The sequence below is a fragment of the Lynx rufus genome, unplaced genomic scaffold (assembly GCF_022079265.1).
Source record: "Lynx rufus isolate CCGP_SWC_20201006 ecotype Redwood Valley unplaced genomic scaffold, mLynRuf1.p SCAF_1, whole genome shotgun sequence".
In the NCBI taxonomy this organism is placed as follows: domain Eukaryota; kingdom Metazoa; phylum Chordata; class Mammalia; order Carnivora; family Felidae; genus Lynx; species Lynx rufus.
The window spans coordinates 47,594,178-47,607,372 of NW_025814823.1; the positions used below are offsets into that span (position 1 = coordinate 47,594,178).

The 13,195-nt window shown below is 36.8% G+C and overlaps 1 protein-coding gene across 2 annotated transcripts in view; it reads left to right on the forward strand.

Annotated features, from left to right (window-relative positions):
* PIBF1 (progesterone immunomodulatory binding factor 1) overlaps positions 1-13,195 on the forward strand; it is a 207,848-nt gene that overhangs the window by 892 nt on the left and 193,761 nt on the right. For both annotated transcript variants that reach the window (XM_047080639.1, XM_047080630.1), the window contains exons 2-5: positions 291-586; positions 4,504-4,604; positions 7,717-7,915; positions 10,456-10,575. In XM_047080639.1, the coding sequence (XP_046936595.1) occupies positions 335-586; positions 4,504-4,604; positions 7,717-7,915; positions 10,456-10,575 (672 nt within the window). In that variant the 5' untranslated portion in view covers positions 291-334. The remainder of the gene's footprint in view (positions 1-290; positions 587-4,503; positions 4,605-7,716; positions 7,916-10,455; positions 10,576-13,195) is intronic.

Sequence of the window (13,195 nt, forward strand, 5' to 3'; positions counted from 1 at the left end):
GGTACTACTCACTTACGGCTTTTATCCTTTACGTCCAAGATTTCTTTGTTTCCTCCAAGTAAGATTCCGGCCCCCAGGACCAGGGTTTTTTATTCATCAAGCGCAAATTCATAGTCAGGCTTAATGAGCTTAATGTTTGACTTGAGCCATAGTTTACTAATCTGTCCTAGATGAGGGGTCCTCCAGATTGTCTAATAATTACTTAGGCATTCTTAGTGTCTCTTTAGTGTTCTTTATGCTTTCCATTAAGAATGTTTGAGTACCTTTAAATAAATATTTTTAACCCTCAGGAAATTGAAATAGAACTGGAGAAGAAAACTGACCCATAAAAAAGATGTCTCGAAAAATTGCCAAGGCATCAAAAAAGGTGAACATCTCTAGCTCTCTGGAATCTGAAGATATTAGTCTAGAAACAACAATTCCTACAGACGATATTTCATCATCAGAAGAACGAGATGGGAAAATTAAAATCACCCAGCAACTTATTGAACGTAAAGAACTACTTCATAATATTCAGTTACTGAAAATAGAACTATCCCAGAAAAATATGATGATAGACAACTTGAAAGTGGATTATCTTACAAAGGTAAGATTTGGTGTAATTTTTGTTACCTGTGTGCTTTATTGTCTTCAAACTGCAGATAAATAAGAATTAAAATTATGCATATGTAATCTGAACTTGATATGCTTATTATTTCAAGAAGTAAGTTATATTTTCTTGCATAGTTAAAAAAAAAAAAAAAACTTTCTGGAAGGAGAGAGGATGTGAATTATATTGCTGTGTACTGAACAAAAAGCCCTGAAGGAGGGGATGATTTGAAGTTGGGCAGGGATGAATTGCCTCTGTAAACCCAATTTTTTGAATCTAGCATGTGTGAGGTATATCTTTTTAGGTGTTTTTCCCAGTCAAGTTGTTTTCTGCTTCATTGAGAATTAACCCTGATGTAACTAGTTTGATAGGGACAATCAAGATCATAATTAGGTTAGTGAGTCTGTATAGTCCTCTGTCCAGGGGATTTGGTTTCTTTGATTTGTTTCTGTATGATAGTTAGTGTGTCTTAGAACCAAGTGGAATTTCAGTTACCATAGTGTTTAACAAGTGGTTTTTGCCAAATTAGAAGGGATGTCTTAGTCCTTGTTTTTTTTTTTTTTTCCTCTTGTGTGTTTATTTATAGGTATGGAGTATTTTATGTAAGACCTGGTAAAATTGTCACTAGTTCTAAGAAATTTACAGTGATTTCAGAAAGATAGGAGGCACTTCTTAATTCTTACCACTTCTGTCTCTGAGAAAAATCTTTTCTTTCCAACAGTAGATTCTCCACTTTTACTCTTGATCCCACCTCTTCCTACCCGCCCCCATTTTGTTGTTTCACTTACACTTTCTTTCCTGTTAAGTCAGCCTCCTATTTTAGCTCTTGCCAATTATACCAACATACTTCAGTATCTTGCCACTAGAAAAAATTGTTGACCATCCCTCTCTAGGAAAATGAGGTGTCCTAAACCCCAACATCTTCATGAAGTAAAGAAGTAATTTAGGTACACTTTTTAAAAACATTAATGGCTAACTTTTATTGAGTGCTTCTTCTGTGCCATACATTGTTCTATGAGATTTTCATGTGTTACCTCATTTAAACCTCACAACAACTCTGTGAGGTGTAAGTGCTTTTAGGAGGATCTTCCCTGCCCCTTAACATTAAATGAATCAATATGATAAATTAGCCCACTTCCTGATATTTGGTAAAAGCACACAATATTAGTTATTGTTGCTATTGCCTACTAAAATAATATCCTCATTTTTCACCCATTTTATTTTCTATACTTTATATGTGTATTCATAGGAGCTACCTGACTTTTTTTGGTATCTGTCTCTTTTAATGGACTGTAAGGTTCATGAGAACAGGGGTTTCTTTGTAGTCTTGTGTCTCATCATCTCCAGCACTTAAAACAGTTCCTGACACGTCGTAAGTATGCAGCTGTTTCTTAAATGAGGGACTGAACTCCATTTCACTTTGGATAAAACAGAATCACAAGTGGTTAATAGCATATGAAGGCCATTTAGATGGAAGTGATGGAGCCAGGTAGGATTCAAACCAAGAGATCTAAAGCCCATACTCTTAGTGAATCTCCTAACATGTTCTTAGGTTGTCTGTACAGTCACCTACTTAGGTGACTTGGTCTAGACTAGGTCACTTGGTATTTTACCAGTGTGTCCAGTGGTTTTCTATCTGTTACAATAGTTTCCTATTGTTGATTGTTTCCTGTTGTCTATTTGTTTCTGTCTGCCCTTGGGCAGATCCCTTAACTTTGTTAGTCTCTTATTTTCTGTAAAATAAGAAAAATAGTAGTATTTACTTCATGGAGTTGTTGGGAAGATTCAATTAATCAATGTACATAGCTCATGATACCTGCAGTAAAATAAGTAACTATAGCTACTATACTTATTCAGCACTATATTATTTTTGTACCACGTAGCGCTTAGTACAGTTTTTATTGTTGTGGACTGCAAATGTAGAAAACCGGATTAGCATATCCCTGAGTTTATGTCACCTAATCATCACTGATCCTTGCCAAGGCCATTTATTTTTCTTCAGTGTTTACTTATTTATTTTGAGAGAGCGAGAAAGAGCACATGCTCACGCAGGAGTGACAGAGAGGGAGAGAGAGAATCCCAAGCAGGGATTCATTCAGTCAGCACACTGTCAGCACAGAGCCCGACATGGAGCTCCATCCCACGAACTGTGAGATCAGACCTGAGCCCAGCTCAGGAGTAGGATGCTTAACAGACTGAGTCACCCAGGCGCCCCAAGGCCACTTTTTATTTTGTGTACTTTTTTTATTCCCATGGCTCATTTCCCTTCTCTATTCAACCATTTTAATGGGTTTTTTTTAAACATTTGTTCCTGAAAATGGGTATTTTTCTTATTTTTTTCCTTTACATAAATGTAAATGGCATGTTTTGCTTTAGAGTTTATCTCTTTCATAGTTTTTATTTTTTTTCCCAACTCAGTGCTGCTTTTGAAATCATAATTGTTACTATGGTATATCTAGTCTTCTGCTTCTAACTTCAACATAATTATCTCTGTGTGTGTCTACCAATCTGTCCATCCACTACCACAGTGATAGGCACTTAGGATGCCGCCCAACTCTTTGCCACCACATGCAACATGGGCCTTCTATAGACATTTTTCTTCTGGACCTGTGTGACCATTTCTTTGGCATGTATACTCAGGAGTAGAATTTCTGGCTCACAGGGTATATGTAGACTTAATTAAACTGAGCGTACTGTCAAATTACTCTCCAGAATAGCTGCCTCCACTACATCACCATGCTTTTTTGTCCATGAGCAGTAGGGTTGTTTTGCTTAGAGACCCTTTGGGAGTAAGATGTTTGCTGTCAAATATATGGAAAAATACTATACGGTAGAAGAATTACACTTCTGTAATTCATCAAATCCAAGGCAACTTGATTGTAAAGTGGACCCTTACTTGTATCACTGAGATTAAGAACTGCCAAGTTAAATTGTTACGTGCTAGAGATTGTAAAATGCATTCCAGTTTCAGAGATGTAATTTGTGAAGAAGTTAGAGTCTGAAGGAACAGAATTTTTAGCCACTTATTTATTCTCTAAGGTTTACCAATACATTGAGCATTGGGGTTACAAGATGAACATCTCATTATTTAGCATTACAAAAAATTTCCCTCATCAGATTATCACTCCCTGATAATAGAAGTCACAGGAAAGGCAGATTTCTGCTGACTATAAACCTGTTTTTGCTATTAACATTTAAATGGCCTGATTGAAGTTACTGAGCTTCCTGTCATTGGAAGCATTCAAGTAATCCTGAAAGGTCAAATGTCATGATATAGGTATTTTTGCTGTGGAAAAAGGTTGGATCAGCTGTCCAGTGTTTTAGGGATTAACACTGTTAATACCAGCTGTTAGTACCAGAGATTTAGAAAATGGTATCTGCCTAGACCAGAACTGTGGAAACAGTAGCTTACACAGGATAAGAATTTTGTTTCTCTGTTTTAACAGGAATCTGAAAATAGGTAGTTTAGGCTTGGTATGGTTATTCCTTGATATTGTTAGGAGCGCAGGTTCCTATTAACGTTTTTGCAGCTGTTTTAAGCGTGTAGTTTTCACAGATGCCTGATCTACCTCCGGCACTGTATCCATGTTACAGGCAGACATGAGAAGGGTAATAGGAAAATAGGCACATGCCAAAGGATTCAATTAAAGAGCTTTCCCAGAGGCTCAAGCCAGTGACCTCAATAAACCAGAACTAGAGGACAGCCTGGCAAAAAAACTTTTATGTGGCAGCAGTTTAAACCACAGTTTCAAAACCATTTGTATGAACAGACTGTAATTTGTTGACACAGCCATTGCAAAGGAACCTCTATTCATCTTTAGCCTTTTTTTTTTTACGTTTAGTATTTTTCAAACATTTCTTAATGATAAATTTGAAAGTTGACCATGTAATTTACCTCTTTCTTTTTTATGAAGATTGAAGAATTAGAGGAGAAACTTAATGATGCTCTTCACCAGAAGCAGCTACTGACATTGAGATTAGACAATCAATTGACTTTTCAACAGAAGGATGCCAGGTAAGAAAGTTTTTAAAAAGCAGCAATACCTATTTAGCCGTTAAAAGTAATTTCATTACCTGTTCGTGCATGTGATTGCAAGCTAAAATAAAGAAAGAAATTTTAAGTCAGTAATGGTAAGAATTTTTACATCCAGGCCAACCAAAAAAAAGTAGGTTATTTGATATGATACAATACACAAAATACAAAAAGTCAAAATTCAACGTTCATTCAACAAACTGTGCTGATGTAAGTGAGCCGTAAATGACAATGGAAGTTCTGTAAACTCTGCACCACTTAATATGCTTTCTGGATTAACCTTTCTTCATTTTCTCTGTAAAACACACTAATTCTTGTGGCCCATTTAACTCTGCAAGTTTAAATTATCTTCTGTTTTGCCTGCATACTTTCTCCCAGCTCAGTTGTGTACTTACTTACCAAGAGTCCATTGTGTTTACCATCAAATATGCCTATGATGGTTGTACTTACTACAGTTATATAATTTAATTAAGAATGATGTAACCAGTGAAAGATAAGCTGTTTCTGTGTAAACTATAAGGAATTCTTTGGGACAATTAATAAAAGTGAGTAATTTTAAAAAATAATCATCAAAGTAAATAAAAGCAAGACAGATTTAAAAGTTGGGAACAAAAATCAAATCCATAAAAAGCATCCTCTCAGATTTCTTACCAAGTGTCTTTTAAGGTAAAGAAATTGAACTTGGCAGGGGCGCCTGGGTGGCTCAGTCGGTTGAACGTCCGACTTCGGCTCAGGTCATGATCTCGTGGTCTGTGAGTTCGAGCCCCGCGTCGGGCTCTGTGCTGACAGCTCAGAGCCTGGAGCCTGCTTCGGATTCTGTGTCTCCCTCTCTCTCTGCCCCTCCCCGCTCATGCTGTCTCTCTGTCTGTCAAAAATAAATAAACGTTAAAAAAAAAAATTTAAAGAAATTGAACTTGGCAATCATGAACAATGATTTTCACAAAAACAAAGCATACCTTTATATTTAAAAAAATTTGAAGCCTACGTAGAAAATTTGGCGAGTAAATGCTGTTTTCTGTGTTTTAACTAGAAGTGAATGTGTAGGGGCGCCTGGCTGGCTCAGTCATTAGAGCATGTGACTCTTGATCTCAGGGTCGTGAGTTTGAGCCTCACATTGGGTGTAGAGATTATTTAAATAAATAAAATTAAAAAAAAGAAGTAACTGTATAAAGTACTTTTCTTTCTTTAAGATTTCATTATTGGGGTGCCTGGGTAGCTCAGTCGGTTAAGCATCTGACTTCAGCTCAGGTCATGATCTCAAAGTTTTTGAATTTGAGCCCCGTGTCAGGCTCTGAGCTGACACCTCAGAGCCTGGAGCTTGCTTTGGATTCTGTGTCTCCCTCTCTCTCTGCCCCTCCCCTGCTTGCTCGCTCTCTCTCTCTCTCTCTGTCTCTCAAAAATAAATGAACATTAAAAAAAAATAAAAGATTTCATTAACTGATACTTTTAAAAATTATCTGACCAGTTACTAGGCAGTATCACGTTAGATCAGTGGTTCTGAAACTTTGGTATGCATCAGAACTGTGTAGAGATCTTGTTAGGAAGGACTGTTAGTCCCCACCCTCTGATGTTCTAATTTGAGTGAGCCCTGAGAACCTGTATTTCTATCATGTTCTTGGGTGATACTGATGCTGTAGGTCTGGGGACAATACGTTGGGAACCACTGCATTCAATGGTAGGGCTTCTACTCAAATTCTTGAGGCATTTTTCAGATTAAATGATGCTGAGAGGGCAATTGAGAGGCTGCTGCAATAATCCTCTTGATAGCTGATGTTGGTAAAAAGTGGTTGGATTTTTAATGTATTTTGAAGGTAGAGCTGATAGGATGTCCTAATGAATTACATGTGGTTAAGAGAAAAATAAGGAGTCAAGGATTGTGCCAATATTTTGGTTTGAATAAATGAAGGGTGGAATTACTGTCAACTAAGATGGGGAAACCACAGTGGAATAGGTCTGTGAGCAAAGAGCAGGAGTTCAGTTTAGGACGTGTTCGGTTAGCATTGTCTTACTAGAAGTCCATGTGTAGGTAAATAGAAGAGTTTGGTCTAGAGCTATATATCTGGAAGTCATTAGGATATGGACGGTAGCATTTAAGTCATAAGACTAGATGAATTCCTCAAGGTAGTGAATATAGACAGAGAAGAGGGCCAAATACTCCAAACATGAAGACAAACCAGAAAAGGAGAAGGAGCAAATACCAGAGAAAAATGACAAAAGTAAAGTGACTTGGAAGCCAGGCGAAGAGAGTGTGTATAAAGGAAGGAGAGAGCAGTGTGTCAAATAATCATTAGGTCATAGATGAAAAGAACTGGGAATTGATCATTAGCCATCTGGATGTCATTAGTGACCTTGAGATTTCCGTAGGAGGGATGAAAACCTAATTGGCATGGGTTTAAAAAGAAGGGCGTCAGAGACAGTGAGTATAGACAACTTGTGAGCAGTTTTGCTCCATGGAAGTCCAAACAAAGGAGGCAGTGAAATGGGGTTTCAGTTCATTTTTTGGGGGGATAGGAGTAATAATAACAGCATGTGTGTATATTGATGGGTGTGATACAGTAGGGAGGGGAAAGAATCAATTGTCCCTTCCTACTCAAAACCTTCGGAATAGGCAACTAACAATAGCAATGTCTTCTACATGTGTTCTTTGAGAATGATTATGTACAGATTACTGTTTTCATAAGTTCATGGGTTGAATGAATACTTTATGGTGGTTCAGCATTGCCATCTTTAAGAGGTATACCTTAGAATACCTAGAGAAAAAGAAATGAAAATTATTTTATTGAGTAGGGTCCAAAACAGATGTATAAAACTAAAACTTTAAGCAGAGTAAATGTATAATTTTATAATTTGATTTTGAAAATTATTTTTTAAGAATATCAATTTTCTATTTAACAATTTATGTGGCCACACATTTAGTAATGAGTATAGAATTGTCTTCATGTTTAACTAGTGAAGTAAATAAGCATTTAGCTGGAGCTAAAAATACTACAGAGCTTCTCATTTCCTAATTTTATGTTACTATAAAAAGGTATCTTTGAGAAAATTAAATCTCAAAGATTTTTTTAAGCTTGCCATAAACTCTTTCCTAATTTAGAAAATATCAAGAACTAATGAAACAAGAAATGGAAACGATTTTATTGAGACAGAAACAACTAGAAGAGACAAATACTCAGCTAAGGGAGAAGGCGGGAGATATTCGTCGAAATCTGCGTGACTTTGAGTTGACAGAGGAGCAATATATGAAACTAAAAGGTTTTCCTGAAGATCAGCTTTCTATTCCTGAATATGTATCTGTAAGTGTGTTGTATCACTTTTTTTAAAAAACACTGCATGTATTTAAAAAAAATTTTTTTTAATGTTTATTTATTTTTGAGAGAGAGACAGAGCGTGAGCAGTGGAGGCGCAGAGAGAGAGGGAGACACTGAACTGGAAGCAGGCTCCAGGCTCCAACTGTCAGCTCTGGGCTCTGTGCTTGTGGGTCTCAAACTCAAGAACTATGAGATCATGACCTGAGCCGAAGTGGGAGACTTAACCGACTGAGCCACCCAGGCGCCCCCCAAAAATACTGCATATGTTTTCAAATTAAAATATGCCATTTATGTAATAGCCATAACCTTCGAAGTACCAATTAATAATTTTATTATTTTATGGCCCTGCTCTGAAAATGGTGAATGATGTTCAGATCACCAAATTTTTAAGGGTCTTGACCATTGACCTCCAAGGTCAAGAATAAATAGGGCTATGAAGTTAATAGCTGCATAGTCCATGGAAATGAGTCATTTTATCATAAACTGGTAGTTTATAATGTTCTCAAAATGCAAAATTATAGAGATAACAGATTAGTGGTTGCCAGGGGGTAGGGATAGTTCAGGATCTCTTGCGGTGTTGGTTACACAAATCTACACATAGGATTCATCTATGGCAGTAGTCTCAATTTTTTTAATGTCAGTATCCCTTTACACTCTCAAAATTACTGAAGACCCCAAGGAGCTTTTGTTTATACGGGTTATATCTATTAGTGTTTACCATAGTGGAAATTAACCTGAGACATTTTCAAAACACAGGAATACATAAGCGCATATTCCATTAGCCTTAAAGGCGATGATCTCATCACACATTAGATAGCCACTGGCAAACATCACTGAACAAGCATAAGAGAACAAGAGTAAAACAGGCAAAAAAAAAATCTTAGTATAACCAGAAAAATAGTTTTCATCTTTCATTCATCTTTCATCAATTCCCTGAAAGGGTCTCAAAGTGGCAGAGTGGTTACCAGGGGCTCCTAAACCACACATCGAAAACTTCTGGTTTGTGATCTGTACATGTTATTTCACCCTTAGAGGCTTGAACTTTTTCATATGTAAAAGGGTTTGTAATATTAATAGTGCCTTTCTGTTGAGGTCATTGTGAAGATTCACTGTGAATATGTATGTAAAATGCTTAGCACTGTGCTTAGAATGTAGTATCATTTTTGCAGGAGTGGTGATTGCTACCCTTGGTTCTCATTTGCATAAGGTTTCCAGATTAATGATTTCTTCTAAAAAGAAGTGTTACTTTTCTGTCCATCTTTTAATTTATATAGCTCAAATAAATTTTTTTCTGTCCAAAGTGTACTATCTAAGACAGATGTCTCAAGTGCTGTCGTTGAGGCTTTTTCCATATTAAGTATCAAGTATCCCACTAATAGCAGTTATACATAATTTTGTTCCCTGGTTTGTTAATGTTCTTTGTTATCTTTTGTTTTCACAGACGGTATTATCTTAACTAGTTAGTTATACACAGATTCATTGTGTTGAGGACTAACCTTAGGACTTGCCTCTTGCCAGATGTGGTACTCTTGCAATACAGCAATATAGTAAGGAATTTCAGATTGCATGCCTATATAATAAATAGGCATAATTACCCTTTCCAAATGTGCTCATGGCTTCTTAACTTCATAGGAATTTGTCAGATGGAACACTTTACTAGATTAGGTCAGACAAATTCCCCTGAGAATTATGAGTGAGAAGAGAGATCTGAACTGAATGGAAGTAGTGATATGAAAGATACCCCCTGATTCATCCTGATTATCGCTTACACTGCAGTGGTAGCAGTAGAGCTTCCCCAAGAGCCTAGGATGTAGGCTCACCATATGTTTAGGCAATAAAGATAGAGCAATGTACAAACTAGGCAAAAATTCCTGCCTATAGGAGTGGAGCATTATAGACAATAAATTAAAAGTAGTACGTAGAATGTTTGTCGTAAGTGCTATGGAGAAAAGAGCAGGGGTGAGAATAGAAACTGCCACCAAGTGGGGATACTATTTTAAATCAGGTTAGGAGGATTAGGGAGGGTTTACTGATAGGGTGACATTTGATCAGAGACCTGAAAGGAGTGAAAGCATGAGCTATGCATTTGTATGAGGGAAAAAATTCCTCTATCAGAGGAAATAAGGGCAAAACTCGGACACATAATGTGTTCAGGAAGTAATAAGCAGATAATGTGGAATGAGCAGTGGTGGGAAATGGAGAATAAGTAGTAAATGGAGTATAGATAGAGATGAAGAGAGACTGTGCCAGGGATGGAGAATTACAGATAATCTAGACTTTGAGGAAACTGAATCGGACATCAAGGCTTAATGTTAGTGGTCAAAGTCAGTTAACAACAGTCTTGTTTCTGTTTTGTACAAACAGATGTTTATTGTACGGGTATATATTCTGAAACTTTTTAACACTTTTCCTTTTGTTACTTTCATATTTTTATTACTGATAATTGAGGGTACTATAAATTAGCTAATTTCAGTGGTAACTTGGATTCTAAAATGGCTTATTAACTTGATTTTTTGTTTTTAAAGATTCGGTTCTATGAACTAGTAAATCCATTAAGAAAGGAAATCTCTGAACTGCAAGTGAAAAAGAATGACCTATTAGAAGAATTGAGTGAAAATAAAGGCCAATTGAAACAACTGACAGAGGTTTGTATGATTTTGATCACTTGTGGGAGAAGCTCCAAGTTTTTTTAATACAGAGTTCCTCAAGATTTGTGATCAGGAATATAAAAGTCAATGATCGGAAAATGGGATTGGGTGATGCCGACTACTGCGATTCTTCAAGTAGTGGGAAGGTTAAAGTGGAGATGGTCATCTGAAAGATTGGCAACGTCAGTCTGTGCTGTTGACTCGTAGTCTGTGGTTGAGTATTTTGTTGTAACTCTTTCATTCTTAGTCTTCGTTACACTATAGCCTTATTTGTGATCTGAAAGGGAGCTGCTATCCATTTATCATTTTGCCCCTTCATTAAATACATTAGTTCTCCTGATGCTTGTTCAGAGCATGTGCTCTGATAGAAGCATCAGCCCCAGTGATGTGCATGGTCCTGTGCCGCGTACTGGCAACAGGGGATTCAAAAGAGGCTCTGCCCTTCTAGGGTTTGCACTCTAATAGAGTTAGAACCTTAGATGATATCTTGACACTGCCATTTTTCTGTGTAACTTGGAATAAGCCGTTTAATGTTTACTGCTCTTTCAGTAAAGAGAGAAGATAACCCTGTTTTTCCATTCATGTCCATTGAACTGCTCATATTTCTGTTTCAAAGTAAAAATGTCATTTTTTGCAAAGTCGCATATAAATATTTTTATGTCCTTTTTCAAGGGCAGCTTTTACCGAAGATGTATTGTCTAGAAATAAATAATTAAAATTTAATTTATATTTCATTGCTCTAATTTGCTGTTCTGTGAGTGCTGGACAGAATCTACTTCCATCATTAATGTAGAGCCTATATTACAGGCAAATGAAGGCTCATATTCTTCCTCTCCTCACAGGAGTGATTAAGTCAGCAGGAATGGTGGCAGAGAAGCATATGTGCCAATATGAACCCTACTACAAGGTTCTATTTTGGGTTTGTTCTTTTTCTTCTGATAACCTGCTACATTGTGCAGGTAAAGTATTTGCACACTTGAGAAAGATAGCTTTTAATGTTAAAAAAATTTTCATCTATAGTCAGAATAATAAAGGGCAAAGTTTGAAGGCCTCAGTTTGGCTACTAGCTAATTTTGCAGGCTTGGCCAAATCATTTAATCTCTTTTTCTATAAATGGATGGCGGTGGTGGAAACACAGGACTTACTGGGGACAAGGCAGTTAGATGGGTTTTCAGACTTAGTTCTGTAGCACCTCATGGTACCTCAGCTTCCCTCAGAGACTTCTTATTTTTTTAGGAGGAGGACTGGAAAAGTTTCCTAACCTTGTTTATATCAAGCTACCTCTTCTTTAATGACTTTAACATTGGTGGATCCTAAGAATGGTTTCTTTTGAACTAAAGATTCCTTGGGCCAAAAAGAAAAAAACTTGCAACTCTAGAATTATTATTAGTATGTGATATATTTTTACTGTGTGGCAAAGCAGATATCCCAACTCTCGAGGGTCAATAATGGCATTGTATCCCAGATCTTTGTTTGTTTGTTTGTTTCAACCTTGCGAATAACACTTTTAGTGTTTTATTGGTAGGAAAACACTAGATAATTAACACTGGTCTGACTCATAGGTTCCTGAGTGTTTTTAATGCACTAATAATTCTTGAACGAAGAAACAGTTTTGTTTGTGAACCTGTATTGGACTTCTTCAGAGATATAGTACAAACAGGATATATATATAGAAAGAGAAGGAGAGGGAGAAAGAAGGGTTTATTTTAAGGAATTGGCTCACATGATTGTGGAGACTTGATGAGTCCAAAATCTGATGGGGTAGGCTGGCAGACTGGAGATTCAGGGGAGAGTTGCAGTTCAAGTCCAAAGATAGTCTGCTGACAGAATTCCTTCTTGCTGAAGGGAGGTCAGATTTTATTAAGTCCTTTAGCTGATTAGATGTGGCTCGCCACGGGATACCTGGGTGGCTCAGTGAATTAAGCATCTGACTTCGGCTCAGGTCATGATCTCACGGTCTGTGAGTTCAAGCCCCATGTCAGGCTCTGTGCTGACAGCTCAGAGGCTGAAACCTGCTTCAGATTCTGTGTCTCCCTCTCTCTCTGCCCCCCCCCCCCGTTTGTGCTCTGTCTCACTCTGTCTCTCAAAAATAAAAAAATAACATAAAAAAAGATGTGGCTTACCACGTTATTGAGGGTAATTGGCTGTACTGAAAGTCTATTGATTTAAATGTTATTCTCATCTAAAAAATACCTTTACAGAAAGATCTAAAATAATGTTTGACTAAATATTTGAGTATTGTGGGCTAACCACTTGACACATGAAATTAACCATCACAGAACCCTTCCATGTGTAAGTTTGTTTCTTAAAGTTTATCATTTCTCAGCTGAAAATATCCTGTCTTAAACCTTTTCCTAAATTTAACAATCATATAAACAGAGAATTGAATCACAATCAGGAAAAAAGAAGCAGTGTCTTGTCTACTTAATAAAAGGGCTTAAAAACCCAGAGAATGTGATTTAGACAGAACAGAATTTTCTTTTATATTAAAGCCTCATAAAGTTTGATTCTTCTCCTCTGTTAAGGGCTAATACAGGTCAACTTGCCCAACAGTGAAGAAAAGTAAACAATATTTTTAAATTAAAAGACTTTTATAAGGATATAGTGAACAATAAAT